Source organism: Drosophila takahashii, chromosome 2L (genome assembly GCF_030179915.1).
Source record: "Drosophila takahashii strain IR98-3 E-12201 chromosome 2L, DtakHiC1v2, whole genome shotgun sequence".
In the NCBI taxonomy this organism is placed as follows: domain Eukaryota; kingdom Metazoa; phylum Arthropoda; class Insecta; order Diptera; family Drosophilidae; genus Drosophila; species Drosophila takahashii.
Window position 1 is genome coordinate 331,957 of NC_091678.1, and position 20,872 is coordinate 352,828.

At 48.8% G+C, this 20,872-nt stretch overlaps 4 protein-coding genes across 17 annotated transcripts in view; 2 read left to right on the plus strand and 2 right to left on the minus strand.

Annotated features, from left to right (window-relative positions):
* Window positions 1-42: 42 nt before the first annotated feature.
* Window positions 43-6,481, minus strand: LOC108062441 (homeobox protein Mohawk). 3 transcript variants are annotated; one of them, XM_070215799.1, is made up of 6 exons: window positions 4,088-5,272; window positions 3,345-4,028; window positions 2,141-3,287; window positions 1,222-1,322; window positions 761-1,170; window positions 43-695 (listed from the first exon to the last, which is right to left on the minus strand). In XM_070215799.1, the coding sequence occupies exons 1-3, from the start codon at window positions 4,177-4,179 to the stop codon at window positions 3,149-3,151; spliced, it is 915 nt and encodes a 304-aa protein (XP_070071900.1). In that variant the 5' UTR covers window positions 4,180-5,272; the 3' UTR covers window positions 43-695; window positions 761-1,170; window positions 1,222-1,322; window positions 2,141-3,148. The 3 variants fall into 3 exon arrangements, with proteins under 3 accessions (XP_070071900.1, XP_070071897.1, XP_070071893.1); XM_070215796.1 differs by lacking the exon at window positions 1,222-1,322 and having other exon boundaries at window positions 2,141-3,283; window positions 4,088-5,276; XM_070215792.1 differs by lacking the exons at window positions 43-695; window positions 761-1,170; window positions 1,222-1,322; window positions 2,141-3,287 and having other exon boundaries at window positions 3,933-4,028; window positions 4,088-6,481.
* Window positions 1,890-2,907, plus strand: mRpL10 (mitochondrial ribosomal protein L10). The gene is made up of 2 exons (XM_017149125.3): window positions 1,890-2,045; window positions 2,171-2,907. Exons 1-2 carry the CDS (start codon window positions 2,024-2,026, stop codon window positions 2,905-2,907), a joined length of 759 nt encoding a protein of 252 aa, XP_017004614.2. The 5' UTR covers window positions 1,890-2,023.
* Window positions 6,482-6,585: 104 nt separating the features above from the next.
* On the plus strand, window positions 6,586-9,845 carry Tbc1d15-17 (TBC1 domain family member 15/17). Its single transcript, XM_017149215.3, has 3 exons — window positions 6,586-6,807; window positions 6,894-7,794; window positions 7,997-9,845. The coding sequence occupies exons 1-3, from the start codon at window positions 6,685-6,687 to the stop codon at window positions 9,112-9,114; spliced, it is 2,142 nt and encodes a 713-aa protein (XP_017004704.2). The 5' UTR covers window positions 6,586-6,684; the 3' UTR covers window positions 9,115-9,845.
* Window positions 9,846-10,605: 760 nt separating this feature from the next.
* The window catches only part of kis (chromodomain helicase DNA binding protein kismet), a 43,786-nt gene continuing 33,519 nt past the window's right edge, over window positions 10,606-20,872 (minus strand). For 7 of the 12 annotated variants that reach the window (XM_070213694.1, XM_070213729.1, XM_070213668.1 and 4 more), the window contains 6 exons: window positions 16,222-18,469; window positions 15,929-16,157; window positions 15,668-15,866; window positions 15,349-15,583; window positions 14,605-15,250; window positions 10,606-14,539 (listed from right to left, as the gene is read on the minus strand). In XM_070213694.1, the coding sequence (XP_070069795.1) occupies window positions 11,725-14,539; window positions 14,605-15,250; window positions 15,349-15,583; window positions 15,668-15,866; window positions 15,929-16,157; window positions 16,222-18,469 (6,372 nt within the window). In that variant the 3' untranslated portion in view covers window positions 10,606-11,724. Of the gene's footprint in view, window positions 14,540-14,604; window positions 15,251-15,348; window positions 15,584-15,667; window positions 15,870-15,928; window positions 16,158-16,221; window positions 18,470-20,872 lie in introns of all 12 variants that reach the window. The other 5 variants (XM_070213509.1, XM_070213550.1, XM_070213608.1 and 2 more) reach the window with 1 other exon arrangement.

Sequence of the window (20,872 nt, forward strand, 5' to 3'; positions counted from 1 at the left end):
TGAAATCCAGAAATCCAACCAAGTGGCGGAGAACAACGTTGCTGATCTAACGGAAATTTAAAATTTATTTTTCCAAAAAACGAACAATTGTGAAAATTAAAAAAAAATATGTGTTCAAAAAGAGCCATTGCGAATAAAATTAAAATATTTCAATTGCAATTTGGAAACATTACTTTTCAAAGGGACAATGATCTGAATCTTCTTGTTATCCACCGCGATCATGCTCCCGACCACTCTTTGCAGGCTGCCGTGGGCCACTTCTTCAGCTCCGCCTTCTGGTTGGCGCACTACTCCTCCTGCCGCCGGCGGAAGCTCTCGTTGTCTGGCCGCGCTTTTGCAAAAACTCCAACACTCTATTTACCGGCAGCGCGATCTTTTAACAGGCCGACTCCATCTATGTACATGCTATCCGGCGTGCGGCAGTTTTGACCACACCAGACTCTTTTTTGGAGTCGGGTGTGCTGCCCTAGGTGATCAGACGGTACATGCGAGCTCGCTCCTGCTGCTCGCAGATCAGACGATGATGCAGTACCTCTGTTCCGATCTCAAAGATCTGCAAGTGACTCCTTTTCCAAACGCTAGCGCATAGGCGTCTCGTTCTTGCTGCAGTTGACAGTCGTTGTCCGGGTCGGGGATGAGATCTCTGTTTAGCCGCTGTTCTACCAGCAGCACGATCTGCTGCATCACTCCCTTACCTATTGGGGAATATGATCTCATGATTAGATGGCTCTTAAGGAGTTGGGTAGAGGGGAACACTTACAAGGAATCAGGAACATGTTGGGAAAGCGGGCGTGTGACTAAGCTTGCGGCGCACCAGTTCGAGCATTGAGCAGGAGCTCTTGGTGTCCACGTGCTCCTCCTTGAATCGGCGGACGAAACTGGCACCCCTTGCAAAATTGGCCGAATCGATCGAATGGATCTCGGTAAACTCCTATCGCTGGTGATCGGGATTGCTGCTTGTCTCCTTGGGCACTTCTGTGCTGGGATTTTAACAGCTTCCTTGGTGTCCACGTGCTCCTTGAATCGGCAGACGAAACTGGCACCCCTTGCAAAATTGGACGAATCGAAAGCTCTAAACGGTTGGATCTCGGGAAATTCCTATCGCCGGTGATCGGGATCACACGCCGCTTGTCTCGGTGGACACTTCTGTGCTTGGATTTTATCAGATTCCTGCGTATTTTCCGATTAAATTTATTAATTGCCAAATCTGAGCTTACTCACAAAACTGCATTTTTCAAGATGGCTGCCACTGGAAAACAACCGCTACATAGAGATGGGCAACCGCGAAGTTCTTGTGATCGTGTCACAGATATAACGATAATCTGTATTACATAAACGGTAACCCTAAAACATGTGTATCCGCTACGGTGGGTGTCTCCGCTATGAAAGGAGACAAAACAGTCTGGCAATATTTGCCGTTAAATTCAAATCTATTCAACGAAAAAAATCAACTTTTTGACTGAAACAATTTTAATTCAACGACTGAAAAACTGAAGGAAAAGTTGTTTTTGCCTAAAATTTAAATCCCTTTTCTTTACCCTAAAATATCAGTTTTTTTGCCAAAACATAGGAAATATTCGTCCAATTATGGAATGTCATACCTTGTTGAATTCGTTGTTTAATTCTGAATCGATTTGCGTTCAAATCTGGACATTTTAATTTTCGCCAATTTTTGTAAAAAAAATCATGATGGTACCCCTTATCAAAAATGTGAAAATTGGTGAAAAATTTAATTTTTCCAAAAGTGATGGGGATCGTTAGTTTAGGCTGTTAGCTGTTCAGTCATTTAGCTGTCGGCCTTGATTTGTGCAAATTACGATTACGAGGAAAGTTAAATCAAAATCCGCTATAGAAAACCAGAAATACCACTCAGTCTGAACACGCTATTAACTGCCGGGTGGCAACGCTATACATCGATAGTACAGAGTAAACTTCGATTGCTCCAATTGTTGTTAAATAAATAATTATTTATGAATTAACTAGTTTTAGTAGGAATACGGTTATATTGTAGCAGCATTACAGGATGGCGACCCTCATACAGAAGAGTAAGTTGTGCCGCTTTTCATTTATGCGTTTCATGCGTTTAACCTGACCCCGGTGAATTTGTTGTGTAACTAAGTACATGTGTTTAAATGTTTACCTGATATGAGGATTACTGAATGAATTCCAGGTCTTCCGCTGGCCAGAACCAGCACTCCGGCTCTGCAGTTCCTCCGCTACAGGGGCAAGATCAACATTCAGCGGCCCAAGGAGCCGCACTACGAGCGAGCCCGCGTCATCGCAGTCACCCATTCGAAGTATCCGGAGTCACCAAAGGCCAAGAGCTGCTTCCGGACTCGTGCGGAGCGCACGCAGCAGCAGCTGGAGAATCCGTACAACGAGATCATCGCACGCGAGGTGCGCAACTGGCTGGACCACTCCCGGCTGGTGGCCATCTTCCACCTGAACTCGATCACAGCCGACGGGATATTCCGCGTGCGCGTTCAGCTGCACAAGCAGAACCTGCACCTCAAGTCCTACGGCAGCAAGATCATTGGCCAGGCGGTGAAGGGCACTCGCTACGAGGCCATCCTGCCGCTGTTCCACTCCAATCACTGCATCGTCTTCTCCCCGGACCAGCAGCGCACTGCCGCCCTGCTGAAAATCACCCGCAAGGTGCCGCAAATGGTCCTGCTGGGCGGCATCGTGGAGCAGACCATGCTCAGCAGGAACGAGCTGATGGCCTTTGCCCAGATGCCCGGCCTGCAGGCGGCGCAGGCACAGCTCGTTCAGACCCTCAACCAGGCAGCCGGCAATCTAGTCCAGCAACTGCAGGCGCATCAAAACAGCTTCGTGCAAGTCCTAGATGTCCACGCCAAAGGCGAAGCGGAGAAGGCGGCGCCGGAGTCAACGGAGGAGTCCGTGTGAAACCAAGTTTGTTAAATAACAACGAAAATTGAAAATGTTATCAATGTCTTTCACTCTAAACTAGCTGCTAAATATTGGTTAACTTTCGGCACGATCTGGTTCTCACTGATTAATCTGATTATCAGAAAGTTTGAAAATGAAAACCAGACAAAGCCCATATGACTAGATTTCGCTTTTCCAACGGGGCCTAGAACTTCTGCTGGAATGATGGCGTCAGTTGTGGAGTCTTTGGTGGTGCCGCTCAGGAACTGATAGTGTGATTCCAGCGCTGCCTGCAGTTGAAGGCGAGGTTGGCCAGGGCCTCGGCAGCGTCCAGTTCGTCCTTGTGATGAAGCACCCAGCGGTCACCGCGAGCCGTCGCATCACTAGTGCTTTTCTGCCTGAAATAAAGGGAATTTGTTATCACGATGGCAAATAGCAGACATGAACTGCCTTACCTGCTTGTACTCCACTCGATGTGATAGTTGTTCCTATTCGGCGTGAATTTGGCGGCACTTTCCAGCCACTTGTTGAGCTGAGTGCCCGGATGACTGGCCGCCTCCGCCGTGGAACTGTCCCGCAGGTACTTTTCCATCATCTGGTGCTTGTACTTGGCCCTGCCTCCCATCTGAACTTCGGTCAAAGTGGGTATGCGTTCGGATAAGTCCGCAGATTCGACATAAAAGTTGGGCTTATACTGGGAGGAGGATTCGTTGTTGGCATTCCCATCGCTGCCCGTGCTGTGGCTGGACAACTCGTCGTCGTCGTCGCCCTCGTCGTCCTCCGCTGGGCACGAGTGCATCTCCTCTTCCCAAATACTATCCTCCGACGAGATGCTGAACTGCTCCACATTGCCCCTCGCATTGTGGTTGTAGTTCTTGATCAGATGGCCCCACGACTTCTTGGCCTTCTCCCGCTCCGAGTTCTTGAGCTTTCTGCGCCAGTTGGCGAACCAGTTGCAGATCTGGGTGTAGGTCAGACCGGTCTCCGCGGCAAGCTGCTTCTTCTCCTCCCTGCTGGGATAGGGGTTCTCCCGCCGCCGAATCAGCCAGTCCTTGAGCATCCTCTTGATGTCAGGCGTGAACAACCGTTTGGTGGCTCGCGTGGGTGGCTGCATTTCATCCTCCGGTGGCCAGGCGCGTCTGAAAAAGTGCACAGAACATTAGATATAAACTCTCAACTGTTTACCAAAACGACCCACCTGCTATGACGACGATTTCGTTTGGGTCGCGTTGACTTCTCCATGACGTTCTGAAAACACAGAACGTGAGCAAAAGAACTGGCACACCTCATCGTTTCTCTTTTAAAAATACCCTGTAAGTCAATTTAGTTTCAAAACAGTCGGTGGGTGGCGCTATTTCTGGCCTACGATTTTCATGTTTTTTGGCTATGCGACTGTTTTCTTTATTTTCCTGCTCTCAAATTAACAGAATAAATATTTTGGCTTCTCACTTGTAGACCAAAAGAGATTGAGCGCAAGAATTGGATATCACAGCAATCAAGAGAGAAGTTTACTGCTCGTCGCAGATGTGAAAATCTGTTAAGGGTCTCGATTTTCCTCCCACAATTCGAATTTATGCCAAGGTGTGCGAGATAGCTGCTCATGTTTTTCGGATTCAGTTGAAAAACTCATTGATAAAATCGAAATATCATGTTTTTCTTTTATAGCCAAACTGTACGTAGATATATTTATATTCTAGTTCTTAATGATAATGGCCAGGTATTTGATATTGGGGGAAGTGACCCTTAAATGACATTTTTAGTCTCACCGACGTTTGGAAACTTTTGGGAAAAGTCCAAATACTCAGAGGATGCATCACTTTTGTTGACATACTCAGGCAATTGTGGTAACATGAGTTATATAATTCGAATTTAGCACTATAAACTTTTTTTCGATACCGCAATAAAGTTAGTTTTCATTTATTTCAAACTCTTTGAGAACTTAAACCATTTAACTCACATTAGTTGCTTTAATATATTTGCACCCACCTGTTTTTGGTCTATATTGTCTGATTATGTTTCGTTATATTTCGGAATTTTGAAAGCGAACCGTCTTTGTGCTTTGCTCGACGTTCTGGGACAAACTGAACTCTGAGAAAAGTTTTCAAAACAGCACGAAGAGGACCGAAGACCACTGTATCACACGAGTGGGGCACTTTTAATCTATTTACAAAATACTACTAAGATATGTGTGGTTATTTTAAAATTATCTTTCGTCATGGGAAGTTGATGAGAATCGAGAGAATCCTAATTAATCGTGCTCTGTTGCTTGCGAATTACTTTTACTCTCGATGGGATATTTTATTGGGTTGGTGCCCATGACGTTCTTAAATAATGTCGCAGGTACTAAACAAACTGGTGTAACTTGTAGTTTAAATATTATTATATCCGAGTTCTTTAAAGTGCCTATCCTTCTAATACTTTTATGTTGTGAGGGCGACAATAAATCAATTGTTTGTCTTTTAGCTGCATTGGCTTTGTGCTTGGATTCAGGTAGAGTTGGACTTTGGAGCCGACATTTAGTAGTTCCGACTGATTCTTCTGAAGAAGAATATTAAATTGGGACCCATATTCCGGTGCAACCAAGGCTAAGGCAAGGCCACACTCCTTTGATATACCCAAAACTCGAACCGTGTAGTTGGGTACTCTGTCCTTAATGTGACGTTGATCCATGCGATCTTTTTTCAAGAATCGCCGTAAGTCTTCAGCATAGCCTCCTCTTTGAAAGCGTTGATTTTGCTTTAAATTGGCCTTCTGGTTGATCGGCAAATACTGCTTGGTCTTCTCTTCCGGCACAAGTTTAATAGGTGGAGGGGATTCAGTACAGCTATCATCGGATAGTTCATTGTCTATGTCCCACGTACGAGTCCTTGAAGAATGGTGGACCCCGTGGGGCAACGTTCGTCTCTTTGTTCCTGGCCAATTGGTGTTCAGCAGCTGGAAGCAGGTTGAGAAACTGCTGTTGGCCGTAGTATCCGACTGACTGCTGCCAGTTGCAGTCTTATTGAGCTCCTGCCAGGATAAATCAAATTTAGACGGAGTATTTCTGCGATGAAAGGACGGGGACTCCATCAAAATGCTTCTTTCATTGGCTGCTGATGAGTTAAGCTCCTTTGGCGCTTTGCCATAAGTCTGGAACATAGAACTTGTTTTGGGCAGCTTATTCGTGACCAGGGGAGGAGTCCTTGGGGACTTTTGGAACACAATGGGCAAGGCTCTGGGTCGCCGCTTCGGTCCAGGCCAACTGGTGTTAAGTAGGTGAGAAGATGATGCAGTACTCGAGCTTCGGGGAGAATCCGGCTGACTGCTGCTTTTTCCGGTACGTTGGAGTGCCAGCCAGGTGGAATCAAACCTGGACAAGGTATTTCCAGATTGAACGGCTCTTGGAGAGCAGAGATCCTCAGATGCAGGAGGTTGCCTAATCCTCCGTTTGTCTCGATCCGGGTTGTTCTCCTGCTGATCGTCGTCCTCCACAGGAGAGGGCAGTTTACGCTTGGATCGCTGCATGAAGGTATACTTCCGCCCACGAAGATTTGCACAAATATAAACAAAAAGAACCAATTCAAATCACAATGTTGTCTTTGCCCCTCTGTGCTGCCAGATCGCAAGGGGGTTGCCGGATCGGGCAAATCAATGCTACCACCTTGCGGTTGCCAGAAAAATACCGCCAAGTGCAAACACAAAGCTGACAAGCATAACGGGCAAATTTAGGACCTTTCGCTGGCCAATTGTTTATATCTGAAACGTAATAGCGCTGAAGTTAACTGAACAATAGAACACCAAGCATCGCCGGCAGCCATGAACGAATCGGTGCGCTACGACCGTTGTCACCAGGTGCAGCTGGGCGTGCTCAGCGAGTCGCAGGTGTCCTCCGCCGCCGAGGAGGAGGTCCAGAGTCTGCCTGCGCAGGGAACGGGCAACGTAAGTGCCTCCTGAATTCGCCTGACTCATGGTTTTACTGCTCCCATTACGTGTTCTCGCCTAATTACACTGCCCCCCGCCCGCAGATCCTCTTCACCCACGACGGGGTGCTACTGAAGAAGGCCAGCGCCGAGCACATCGCCGACCTGAACACCAGTGGCTCCCTGTCCCTGGTGGAGTACTCGCGCACCTCGGCGGACCTGCCGCGCAGGAGGCTGCTGCTCGAGTGGCAGCCCAACGACAGCATCATGATCGCCGACGACAGCCAGGACCAGGGCGACTGGGCGCTGGTGGACAGGATCTCCGGGCGCACGCGCACCACCTCCGAGTGCCGCGCCTTCAACACGAAGCCCAGCGAACCGGGCGGCGGGGCGGCGGCCTCCCGTTCGCGGGTCATGCGCGCCCAGCTGGAGGACCTGGCCTCCGTCGAGGTCCGTCACCGCGGCCAGACCATCCGCTTCATGCGCAAGGGATCCGGGGGCATTCACAGCGAGTTCTTCTTCCAGCACGGCAACGCCGACCTCTTTGTGCGCTCCATGCGCGACCAGCACTTCATCGAGACCGCCGAGACCAGCCGCAGCGGCGGCGAGGAGTACACCATCCTGACCACCGAGAACCAGAAGCTGAAGAAGACCTTTGCCGAGCTGGACATTGGCCAGATCAAGTCCAGCCACTTGCCGCGCGAGAGCTGGCTGCCCAACAAGCTGGCGGGATTCCTGGGCAACATTCCCGACTACGTGCAGCCGCCGTTCCAGCGCTCGCCCAAATCCCGGCCAGGGGCACTGATCTCCGGCGATCGCCAGACCTCGCCGGACAACTATCAGATTATAGGACTGAGTGGCAGCACCAACAGTGCCTGCTCCTCCAACGGACAGAGTCGCGGCGGCAGTGCGGACAAGTCCCCGGCGGACAGTGAGCTGGAGAACCTGAATGCCCAGGACGAGAAAATAGTCAACAACTTGCCGGATCGGCAGAGAGTGGAGCGAGGTAAGTTGGTATAAAGCGGATAAATCTGTCGATGAACATTGTTGATTAAAATCTCGAAACGACTAATTGATTTTTCTGATAACGTAATGTAAAACACTTACTTAAAATTGTGTAATATTTTTTTGAAAGATATTAACAATATAAACTCACCTCCTAAAACCCCATTCATTCATAAAGAAATAAATAAAACTCACCTTTGCAGGATCTCCTCTCACCGAGACGCAGTGGCTGGAGTTCCAGACGCCCGACGGTCGCATTTCGGACAGCGTTCGCATCAAGGAGCTCATCTTCCGCGGCGGCATCGTGCCCAGCCTGCGGGCAGAGGTGTGGAAGTTCCTGCTCAACTACTTCTTGTGGTCCGACACCCAGGTGGAGCGGATCGAGCGGCGCAAGCAAAAGTCCATTGAGTACTACAACATGAAGGCCCAGTGGTTGGCCATGACGACGGTCCAGGAGGCGAACTTCTGCGGCTACCGGGAGCGCAAGTGCCAGATCGAGAAGGACGTGAAGCGCACAGACCGCTCGCTGCAGTTCTTCGCCGGCGAGAACAATCCCAATCTGGACCTGCTGCAGGGCATCCTCATGACCTACGTGATGTACAACTTTGATCTTGGCTACGTTCAGGGAATGTCCGACCTCCTCGCTCCGATTCTGGAGATCCAGGTGAACGAGGTGGACGCCTTCTGGTGCTTCGTGGGCTTCATGGAGCTGGTGTTCACCAACTTCGACATGGACCAGGCGGGCATGAAGACGCAGTTCGGCCAGGTGCGTCGCCTGATTGAGTTCGCCAACGCTCCGCTGTTCAACTACATGCGATCCCACGACTCGGACAACATGTACTTCTGCTTCAGATGGCTGCTGGTGTGGTACAAGCGGGAGCTGAGCAACGAGGACGTGCTGAAGTTGTGGGAGTGTCTGTGGACACGGCTGCCGTGCGCCAACTTCCACCTGCTCTTCTCGGTGGCCATCCTGGATCAGGAAACGAGCGTCATTATCGAGAGCCAGTACGAGTTTACAGAGATCCTGAAGCATGTCAACGAACTGTCTGGAAATATTGATGTGCAGAAGACCTTGCAAATTGCGGAGGCCATCTATCTGCAGCTGAAGGCCTCGGAAACTCTTCCCAACGACATCCGCTGCATAATCGGGGAGCCACTTCTTCCACCAGCCGCTGGCGAGGAGGTGGACGGTGAGGAGCCTGCCTTCTCGGACGACGGCTTCGACGAAATAGTAAAGGAACTCACTCCCGAGGAAAAGGAACGCCAGCAAAGGCTAATGGAAGAGGCTTGCGAACGATCCCAATTCTTGAATTATCTATAGTTCGAATGTGACCACATCGCATGGACACCTAGAAGAAACCAAGCCAAAAGCCCTTAGCAAAGCATGCGCAAATTACACTGCCCTTCAAGATTGTTTGCTAAAAAGATAGTTTTTGGGGTCGCGATCTAAAAAACTTGTATCCCATGATATCATAAAAAAATATCCTTTGAGGAACACGTTTCCATCTAACTGAAGGTTAACTAAATCAAACCTGAAACCATATATCAGTTTCTCGTGTTCAACACGCGTCCCCCATCAGCATCTATAGAAAAGTATGTCTTTAGTAAAGCAAACGCTTATTTGTAGGGCAGTGTTATCTTAGACTCTAAGACTCAAAGTTTACCAACGCAACGCATCGAAGCAAAGCGAAGCGGGCCAAGTGCTTTAACTGCTGATACACAGATTTATATATTGTATATTATACATATTTGTACGATTTTGTAATTATTGTAAGTTCTTTCCCTCGCCCAAAGGCAAATCACCACATCCCCAATTCGATCACCCCTAAGTATACCAAAACGACATTTTCAATATTTAGGATTTAGTTATCGCTTCTGTCGAACTCGAAACATTTGAGAAACACCGTTGTTTGGTTTAACAGAACTTTACATGCGCAGCTTTTGTTGTCTTTTTCTAAGTTTACTCAATTACTGTGAATATACATCGATTAACAAGTACATTAAAAATGCGTAGTAAAAATATTTAAATACTACACCGAATCGCACACGAAAGTACGTATCGTGAATTTTTTGTTGTGGAATATTGGGGAACAGACTTACCGCATTGCAAATTGCAATATACATTTGCAATACACATTTTGTTCAATAAATTTGGATGTCATTATCACTTAATGGTTTAATTCTGTGGTCAAAAGAGCCCAGTTTTCGCTAAATCTTTGATAAAGATATACAACTTACCAAATTTAGCATCCCGTCTACGATGGTATTTATTCTTCTTCCTCATTCATCCAAAGATGTTCTTCGTTCATCCGATGATATTCTTCTTCACTCATCCAATAACATTCTTCACTCATCCAATGATATTCTTCTTCATTCATCCATCATTGGATGATATACATCTTCATTCATCCAATAATAACTCAAATTTGGTTTTAATTTTTTAAATTTATTTTTTATATATTTATTTATCATCAATATCAATAGCTGATGCTTGGTTGTTACTTGCTGTTGTTGCTGTAGTTGCTTCTTCTGGTTGATGTTTTGCTTTTGTTTGTTGTTCTGCAGTTATATTATAATTTTAATTAAGACTTATACTTACAAGTTAAGTATGCAATATATGTTGGTTGTTTGTTTTGCTTTCTTCTCTTTTTTTGTGTGTGTGTGTGGCATTGTAAACGTCTCTAAATGAATGGTTGTCGTAAAGTGCAGGCAAAATATATCCATAACTCCGTTTACTCAACTGAATAATTATGCAAAATGCCATAATTTTAGCATTGCTGCTCATCAAACGTGCAAGATTCAAGTTCTCCGATTCTCAATTACTTTAAAATTGATTTAATTAAAAAATTCTATTTTTCAATAAACATTTTTCATTTGTTTGTTATGCGCCAGGTCTGCTTATAGGTTGGTTTTGTTCTTTGCGGAACACTCGAGTGCATTTTAAAACATACAAATTACAATTACAAGAAATAAAATACTCGCTTCAACGATTGATTCTCGCCTTAGCATTCCATTCCTTTCACATTCACTAATTACAAAATTAAAATTATCAAAATTACACGCAGTTTTCGTGGGACACACAGAGAGAGTAGAGAGTACAGTATACAATACAACATAGTGGGTGTGGTGGAGTGTGGAAAATGATTCAGTATGAGAATACATGGTGCCTTACTATATTAAAAACGGTTAAGCAATGCGAGAGCCATTTAAAGATTATAAATTATGTACAGGTATCGTATATAGAGACTTTTCATGTGTGAGGACAGCGCAGGAAACCCAAGTATCTGTGTCTCTTCTTCTAGTGTATGGATATAGTCTATTATGTAAACTTTTTGCTGTCGCTTATTAATTATGTGTGTGTGGTTGCAATAATTTAAACGGATAATCTTCATGCATCAGCACTTTGCTTCTCTCGTTACAATTAAATTATAAGCGCTTTTTAATTATGTTCGTAACTGTATGAATATTTAAGTAGCCAGAGCGAGGGAAGCGATTGATTTACCAAGTTCCATTATGTGCAGCAGATGGAACTTCAGTAAACCATCATCAGCTGGGGATGGCGCCATGCCCTCCAATTCTGACGGAGTTGCAGCAGTGTCGAACTGCAGGGCGTTGCCACCAAATTTCCCAATCCACTCTCTCCATATTGGCTCCTAACCTCTATATATAGTTTATATATGCTTCTTATACTTTACACAACTTTAAGCTTAAGGGATCTAGTGGTAACAGTTAGCCTAGCATTCAATTTTCGCCTCGATCTCGTTTGCATTCGCATCTGCAACTGGTTTCTCATGATCTTCTTGTCCTTGATTTTCTGCTCCGGTTGTTGTGGTGGCTGTCTAGTTGAGACTCCTCCTCCACGTGGCTTTCTCCTGCCCCTCGGAGGAGCCGTGTCATCCTGCTAGCGCTGGCGCTCGGATCTACGCAATACTCATTCGTTCCGTTCCTCCGCACCTGACTCGCTGCCAGTGGAAAGATTTAGCGTGCTGGCATCGGCCGAGGAGCGCGTATGTCGGGTGGATCGCAGCTCCCTTCGCTTCTCGGGCGGTTGTCCTTCCACGGATCCCTGTTCGTTTCCAGATCTCGGGCGCTTCAGGCGATTCGAGGAGCGACGGTTCTCTTCGGCAGCCGCTGCTGCCGCCGCCGCCGCAGAACTCGAGGATGAGCCACTCAGATTGGCCGCAGAGGTGTTTCCAGCTGTTTCCAGATCCTCCACGCTGCCGCCATGACTGCTGCCTGGATTCGCAGCCGCCGGCTTCTTGAGTATGGGCTGTATGATCAACTCGTCGGCTTCCTCGTAAGGCGGCGGTAGTTTGGCAGCATCCGCAGCATTGGTTATGGTCAGCGAGATGCGCGACTCGGAGCGCTCGGAACGTTCGCTGCTAGTGCTAGCTCCACTGCTGATGGGAGGAGCTATGGTTATTGTGGTTTGACTCGGCAGGTTGGCCGCCAATCCCGCAGCAGCCGCTGAGCTGGAGGAGGAGCCTGAGGAGCCCCCTCCAGAGGCATTAAGGGGAGTCAGTGTAACCTTATCCTGTTCCGCCGACATGGGAGCAGGCGTGGAGCTGCTGCTTGAGCTGCTTCCGCCGCGTAGACTCTTCTCTATGCTGCTCATGCTGGCTCCCAGGTTCAGGGGTAGTCCTGCAGCAAGGGCAGCTGCGGCCAGTTCCTCCTTAGTGGGATGCAAATCGCCGCCACGTGAGCGCTTGGAAAGGGCCTTCTGCTGCTGCTGTTGCTGATGTTGTTGCTCTGCGTCTAAGGCTGCAGCATACGCAGCTGCTGCTGCGTTCGCCGAACTGGAGGATGCAGACGATCCGCCCGCCGAAGAGGTAGGTATCAGCGATATTCCCGATCCCAGACCCAAAGTCTTGGTGTAATAGTCCATCTGTTGCTTGAAGGCATCTTGCTCTCGCTGTCGCTTCGAAGAGGAGTGGCTGCCGCTCCCCGAAGTTGAGGAACTTCCACCACCTGCTCCTCCTGCAGAGCCCCCAGTTAAGCCAGCCAAACTTGCCAAGGAACCAGGTCCACTCAGTGGCAGGGATCCGCCCGCAGCGGCCATTGCTTGGGCAGCCATCTCAGCCAAGAAGGCCTGTGAGAAATCACTGGACATTCCGGGAATTTGTGGCAGTTGCGCTGCCGCAGCCGCAGCTGCTGCTGCTGCCTTCGAGCTCTTGCTGGACGAAGTGGATGTTCCCGTATTTGAGCTGGATGACGACGGCATTTTGCCCTGCGAGAAGGCCTGAAGGGCGGCCAAATCTGTGGGCAGGGCTCCGCGGGCCAGACTCTCGAACCACTTCTGCTGCTCCTTCGCCTGGGCGTTGGCTTCACTAGCTGCTTGGCTGCTCCTCTTGCTCGAGGACGAGGAGTTGCCTCCTCCAGAGGAACTCGGGGTTCCCGGCAGTGGCGGCATTCCCAGGGAGCTCATCAGTCGAGTGGCCTGCGCCAAGTCCATGTTGCTCATGCGGCTCAGCGATTCGAGAAGATGCGGATCCGCACCCGGCATGAGTAAGCTACTCAGTTGAGCCATGTCTGCCGCTGTGGGTGTTGTCTGCGATTGGCTTCTGCTGCTCGACTGCCTGCCACGTCCGGATCCGGATGTTGAGGTGGAGGGCGTGGTCACTGTGCTCGCTCCACCGCCCATGCTGGCCATGGCGTTCATCAGACTCGCTGCTGAGTTGGCAGTTGCTGTGGCATTTCTTGACTGACTGGACTTCGATTGCGACTGATGGGACTTGGACTGCGTGGAGCTTGTGTTCGAGGCGGATGAGGTGGCTCCATTCAGAAGGTTATACTGCTGGGCCAGCTGATCGTAGGCGGAACCCAGACCACTGGATCCCAGTGAATACGGATTCAGGCCACCCAGTCCCATGGGCGGATAGAGCAACGATGGATTCGGGAATAGGAAGGGGAATCCAGCCGCCAATTGGGACGCAGAAGCTGCTGCATTCTTGCCACCAGCTCCGCCAGATGATCCTCCAGTGCTGGCGCTGATTGCAGCCGCCAGTTGAGCGGCTTCATTTTGAGCCTGCTGCTGCTGCTGTTGTTGCTGCTGCTGCTGCTTCTTCTTGCTGGCCGAGGATGAGGAGGCGGCGGATGAGCCACCCGACTGTGACTGCCCCTGGCTCTTGCCGGAACCCGCTCCTCCGGATGCACCAGTCAATCCGCCAAGAGTTGGTCCGGCAGCAGCCATGAGCGCAGCCAGCGACTGGGTGTCCATCCCGGCGAGATTGCCCAATCCTCCCATTCCCGCCAAACTGGCAAACAGATTCATGTTGTTCAGATTACCCAGTCCGGGAATATTACCCATTCCAGGCATTCCTCCAAATGACATGGATAGCAGCGGATTCTTGGGATCAAAAGCGGCCAGCGGGTTCTTGGGATCAAATGCTCCCAGTCCTGGCAAATTGGCCAGCAGGCTGGGATTCAGACCGGCTAGGGAGCCGAATTGTAAGGCAGCTTGATCCAGGGCAGCCGAGGCCGCCGTCTGCTGGCGGGACGACTTCTTGGAGCTGCCAGAGTTTCCTCCCGCTGGCGATTGGGCCGCAGATGATTGTTGCTGTTGCTGGGTGTGGGACGACGACGAGGCGTTGCTCGAGTTCGACGACGGGCGGCCTCCATGTGACTTTACTGCCGAGGAGCCGTAGCTGCTGTCCATTGATGTGGGTTTGGGTGATGGTGCTGACATGGGATTCTGCATCTGCTCCAGCCACTTTGGATCCACTTCGTAGTTGGGGTTCTCAGTGAGCCTGTGATTCGAGATTGCATTTCAGGGATTAGTAATTATTCTAGTCTATTATGTTGCCACACTCACCATTGCATAAGTCGCTTCAGTTGGGGCGCCTTGTTGCCGCCCAAACGCTTGCCAGTCTGCTTATTGATTACCGGCACAGGTTCCTCTCCAGTCAGATTTTGGGGACCAGCCATCGAATGTTGTTGCTGCTGCTGTTGCTGCTGTTGTTGTTGCTGCTGCTGCTTCTGCAGCTGGGCGGCACTCGAAGATTGCTGCGATGAGTTGCCCTGCTGGCGGTTGGAGCGCCGGCTGTTGGCACTTCCACCACCTGCTCCTCCGCCACCGCCCACGTAATCAATGCTGAGCTGGTCGCCCAGGGGACTCGTCATGTCCGAGAGCCACTTGTTGACCTTCACGTCGTGCGGTGAATTGGCCGAGAACTTGGAGCTGATCTTCATGGCCTGCTCCATCTCGGCGAGCATGTTCTCGTACGCCTTCCGCTGGGCAGGCGGCAGGAACTGCATCATCTTCTGCTGCTGCTTGAGGAACGTCTGCGGGTCGGTGGCCATTGTCTGGGCCAGCAGGGCATTCAGACTGTCCTTGGAGGACAGCCCTCCCATGGCCATGTTCTGCAGGGCGCTCAGGCCGCTGCCGCCGGCACCTCCGCCGCTGGCCGATGAGCTTCCTCCGGCGCCGGATCCGCCGCTGGACGATCCGCCCTTGGACTCTGCAAGAGATAGATACATTCGATTAGTGGTTAGCTCTATGGGATGGGTGCCAGTCCTCGGGCGGTGAAAAAGTAAAAGCGCAGAGACTCAAACTCACTTCCGGGCACTGTGGTAACAGTGATGGTAAAGGGTTTCTGGTTGGACTGCTGGCTGGCCGAGGATTGAAGGTTGGCCGGCGTCACAGAAACGCTTGGCGGGATCTGCGGCTTCTTCGAGGACGGCAGCGATGGGTCCGGGAAGGTCTTTTGCTCCTTAGCCGCCGATAGGCCGAGCACGATTTCGTCCAACTTCTTGCGTTTCTTCTCCTTGCCAATAACGGGCTCTTCAATGGTCTGTAATTGAAGTAAGGGTTAAATTACACGATCGTAACATTCTAAAATCCATTATTTATGGAGAAATTTAAATTTAAAACTTACGCAATTGTTCTTTTTCATTAGTTTATTTAGTGTGTCGTCTAGCTTGCTCTTACTACCCATTGAGGGAAAGGCGGAACTTAGCGCAGCATGCACACTGGACTTCTTGGATGGCATGGAGAAGTCCTGGACCTCACTTAAATCGATGGCTCCCGCACTGGAGGCCGACTTGAGCATCTCAGTCATGTTCATCTTCGGCAGGCTGCTGCGAGAAAATTTTAAATGTATGAGTAAACCATTAAACATAATAGATTATGAACCCACCTTGAGGAAAGATCCATGGGAGCACCCATAGAGGGTGGAGGTGTCTTCAGGGCGGGCACAGCTGGCTTGCTGAACTGCCCAGAGGACTGACGCGAGAGCGAAGCATGCTGATGGGCTGGGGGCGGCTGCATGCCACTCAGGGCTGAAGAGTTACCTCCTCGACCACGACCAGAAGAGCCTGTCAAGGCCTCCATGTTGGCAATCTCACTCTCCCAGTCTTTGGGTGCCACTAAAACGGAAAAAGGATTAATTAGTAAACAACTTTAAAGATTTCAAAGCCGAGATAAACCTACTTGTCGAACTATTGAGCAAGGCATGCAGTTTAGCCCTTTCCGTCTCCACGTCGATGGCGATGTGTCGCTTGCGCTTCTTGCCCACTCCAGATCCGGCACTCGGGACATTCAATCCGCTGACTCCGCCGGCCGACGAACCAGTTGCCGCACTCAGCGACATTCCCGGGAGCAAAGAGGATAGCGAGGTGGCGTTTCCACCCGCTGCAGCTGCTGCCACAGCCGCCGCAACCGCAGCATTGATGCTCTTGGCATCCAAGCCGGGTAAACTGTTGCCCGACGAGGGCTTCGACTGGGTGACCTGGGGCATTCCCGAGGACGCAGGTGCTGAACTGGCAACCTGCTGCATATGCGAGGACTGCAGGTGCTTGGTTACACCCTGATCAGTGGTGATGGTGATGACATCGGGGGTTGTGGACCGACGCTCCAAGCTGCTCAGGTGGGGAATGGATTCGTGCAGGGCAATGCTCAGATCAGTGGCCCCCTTGCAGCTGGCAAAGGCACTGTACTTGCTGTCCACAGGCCACTTTCCAGACTCGACGCAGGCCACGATGTGAGCAATGCGGCGCTCCAAGGCGAAGTCCTTGAACCAACGGATCATGCACATCTCCAACTTGGGCTTCTCCAACTTCTGCTGCTTCACAGTTGCAGGCTGGATTACTTCCAAGTCCGGGAAGCGGGCTTTCAGTTCGGCCGCCTGCTTCTTGCACTCCTCTTCTACGGCCTTTTCCTTTTCCTTCATCACCTCGTCATCGTCGGGATCCGATGGACCAGCAACCAAGTCGAGAATCTCCTGCTCGCCAGCGGGTTTCTTGGGAGCAGCTGCCTCAGGTTCTGATGCAATTGGGGATTTCTCAGTGGGCTCAGCTTCTGCGGGAGATTTCTTCTCGCTTTCCTTGTCTTCTGTTTGCTCCTTGGACTCTTCTTTTGATTCTTCTACTTTCTCTTCGTCAGTCTTGGCAGTCTTTGCCGTATCTTCCGATTCCTTTTCGGGGGATTCCGAATCTTCAGCAGATTTTTCTTCCGCCTTCGAGGCAACTTCATCGACCTCCATTTTTGAGTCTTCTTCTGCAGGAGGTTCAGATGTTTTCGGTTCCTCTTCCACAGATTCTTTTTCCTCAGCCTCAGAGGATTTTTCAGGGGAACCCTCCTTCTCCTGACCATTTTCCGCAATGGCTGACTCCTCAGTTTCCATTTTCTCTTCGCTAGGCTTGCTTTCTTCGACTTCTGGTACCGATTTTTCAGTGCTGGATTTATCCTTGTCCAAATTTTCAGCTTCGTCTACAGCCTCTTTCTCAGGGGCTTCTGTCTTCAAATCTTCTTCATCCTTGACCTCAGCTTCAGTCTTTGTAGGCTCCTCTTCGATCTCTGATTTCTTAGCTTCGGGGCTGTCGGCAGTGTCCTTCTTTTCTGGACTCTCTTCCGCTTTGATTTCATCCTTTACGGGAGTAGCAGGCGTTTCCTTCTTGATGACGCTCTCATCGGTCATGAGTTCATCATCCAGATCTATGACCTCGTTCTTGACGGAAGCCGCCTTTTCTGCAGCCGCCTTCTCAGCCGCCGCTGCTTTTTCAGCTGCAGCCAACTTTTCGGCCTTTTCAGCATTGAAAGCCTCCAGCTTGATGGTACGCTGGATCTGAGCCTCCAATTCACGAATAAAACGCTTCTCTGACTCTCCAAAACTGAAGTTTGGATCATTAAAGATGAAGGTCTCGGAGCGATAAAGTCCGTGCTTAAGGACGGCGGTAATTAATTCCTTGTCGTGGCGACCAGGCTCCCACCAATCGGGAGTATCAGCATTCTTGGTGCAGAGTTTCAAGCGTTCCTCGAGTACAGGATTACGGGCCACTTCTCGCAGCTTGGCAAGTACTTCCAAGCGATCCAGTATGAGTTTCGCGTGCTCCTTCTCGATCTCCTCGATGATGCCTTCTAGGCCGCGCTCCGATTCCGTGAGCTTTAAACCCGCTTGCCGCTTGCACATGGCCACAAAGACCTTATAGTAGTCCGTCAGTGTTTCATCACTCTTCCTCTCCAGGTGAGCCATCTGCTTGAACTTTGTCCAGTCGGGCGACAGAGAACTTCCACTGCTGGAGCCCATAGGTGTGGAGAGGTGCAGATCGACACCATAGCCGGTAAGAACTCGAAGAAATTCGTACTCTTCCCGCCGGTTCCACTTCTTGGGGATGAGCTGAAGGCGCTGGGACTCACGCTCCTTGGCGGCCAGTTCCATCTTGCCCTGCCGCTCCATTTTCTGTAGAAATGGTAGAAAACAAGTAATAAATTAGTAAAGGTATACCTATTATAATAACTCAAGATTTGAGAAAGTTAGTTAGGGGTGTCAATTGGTTTATATTTGTACAATAAGTATTCACAATGTAGCTTTGAATTATAGATACTTCGTATTTAACATCTAATTAGTCTCCTTACCAACCCTTTTAATAACTTTCCCACATTAACCAACACCTTTTTTTCATTATGAATAGAAAAAGCACTCAGATGTCATACTGCATTTACATGTTCTTTGAGTTTACACTATTCCCAAAACACTTCCCAGAAATAGATAATTACTTGATAACTGTGTCATGACTCAATAGATTAGGCTGTGCCTGATCCGTTCGCATCAACAATTCCAGTAAATTTGTACTAAAAATCAAGATAAGATAATACCAACTACGTCGCAAACGAAGTTAATAATGTGCGTTTCACAATCCTAAGAACTTGAATAAACCTATTTATGATAGAGAACATAGTTAGATACTATGGAAATTATATCGAATTAGGTCAGTTCCCAATTCGCGTTACTCAGAAGCTGGAGATAAGCATTAATTGAGTAAGCATTTATCTAATATAAGTAAATTTTGTAGTGAACGATCCCAGCTAAATAGTGAACAATAATATCTTTGTTACATATTCCAAAGACTTTTTAGGCTTTGTCTTGACAAGTATGTATCTATTGCCATATAATGTATTGTCAACAGAAAAACAAATACACATATAATCGCTTTCTGCATTTTTCTATACTTTATCTCTCTGCAATTATAACAAAGTTGGGCCACCCCGTTAGCACACACATAAAGAGAACACCCCGATATGTGATGTGTGCATTTTGCAAGTGCAAATTCATTACGAATATTTACACAATTTGGTTGGAAAAAGAATTAAAAAGCGTCCACCAGGAACGACCCTTTGCCAATGCACCACCCTTCCCTGCTTCCCAAGGGGGTGGGATCACCCCGCCCTTCGCGGTGGTGGTGGTGCTGTGGGGTGGCGGGTAGGACGACCTCCCTCATCACCATCATCATCTCTATATACCAGACTACTGGCTTTCGAATTACACACAAATTTTTGCGAAAGGCAACAACAACATAGAAGCTAACAGAAAGACAAAATGCGAATGGCAAGCGCAAAAGAAAATGAGAGCGAGACAAAGGCGCAAAGAGAGAGGCGACCGAAACTGGAAATACAATAAAATCATAATAATAAAAGTAAAAAATCCATTTTACACCCCTAATAACGCTCCGGCCAGAGGACAAGGGACAGGGGAGAGGAAAGAGGGGACAGAGGCCAAAGGGCGACAGCAACAGAGAACGAGGTGGAAATAGAGACACGGCAGAATGAGCACGGGGCACATGAACGCCACACTAAGCAATGGCGCCCAACGGAAAAGCAGGAAGGCGAAGGAGGCTCGAACCAGAGACGGAGACAAACAAATGAATCCTGTGAGACCAATTGCACGCGCCACAGCCAAAGAAGCTCATACACTCGCCCCACCCACCCACATTTAGTGTATGCCCCGTTTCGTACGTCGGTTTGGATGTTATGATAATAATAATAGGGGGCCACACACTGCCGTAAAGTTAGACTCAACGAAAAGGCAAGAAACAAAGCCAAAGGCAGCCCAAATACACAAAATTGTTTGGTGCCCGAGAATTTCGTAAGACGACCCAGTGGACAGTATGAATACAGCAATTGGAATACCCAATATCATGCAGTTTGACGTCTTAAAATTCGAAAACTTGGAAGGACTCACTATTTGCAATAGATTATTATTGATTTAAAATATGTATTAATTTAGGGGGTTAATTATCCTGTATTTCCTATCTAATACAATACAGATAGGTTTTCCCTTTATTTAAAAATTGAGGTGAAAAGTCGGAAAAAGGAACACGATATGCGTTGGTAGTTTTGATAGCTTCAACCCAAATTAGCGAATAAACAATAACCCCTTAACACTACAAGTACGTGTTCCCTTCGTGTATATGATATACGAATATGGGGGAACCACGACAAGTGTTGCCAAGTTGACAAATAAATGCAGCACCAAACCGCAAACTCAATGCAATCCTTCAAGAGATTGCACAGTGGTTGTACATGTGCGGTATATTTTTTAAGTGTCTGTGTGTTTAGGGCTCCAAATCCTTTTGGACCGGATCCAAAAAGGAGGATAAAAAAGGATGCCAAGTGGCGCGCAGGTTGGCAACTCTGTCTGCCGTGTCTCCTTCTGCCTCCCTGTTTCTGTTTATACAGCTAACGGCTTTTTTTACTAGTGCTCCCACACCAGCCCCCCACCAAACCTCCAGAAGCAGCCGACGAACACGATGGCATAACGAAATCCGAAAAGGGGGACAAACAAAAACAAACGACAAAAGAAGAT

What these genes read in the sequence shown, in the direction of transcription:
- mRpL10 (XM_017149125.3), top strand. Translation starts at nt 2,024, where the DNA reads ATGGCGACCCTCATACAGAAGA. An exon ending in GGCGACCCTCATACAGAAGA is followed by an intron (nt 2,046 to 2,170) that starts GTAAGTTGTGCC and finishes AATGAATTCCAG; the next exon opens with GTCTTCCGCTGGCCAGAACC.
- LOC108062441 (XM_070215792.1), bottom strand. Translation starts at nt 6,393, where the DNA reads ATGCAGCGATCCAAGCGTAAACTGCCCTCTCCTGTGGAGGACGACGAT.
- Tbc1d15-17 (XM_017149215.3), top strand. Translation starts at nt 6,685, where the DNA reads ATGAACGAATCGGTGCGCTACGACCGTTGTCACCAGGTGCAGCTGGGC. An exon ending in CTGCGCAGGGAACGGGCAAC is followed by an intron (nt 6,808 to 6,893) that starts GTAAGTGCCTCC and finishes CCCCGCCCGCAG; the next exon opens with ATCCTCTTCACCCACGACGG. An exon ending in TCGGCAGAGAGTGGAGCGAG is followed by an intron (nt 7,795 to 7,996) that starts GTAAGTTGGTAT and finishes TCACCTTTGCAG; the next exon opens with GATCTCCTCTCACCGAGACG.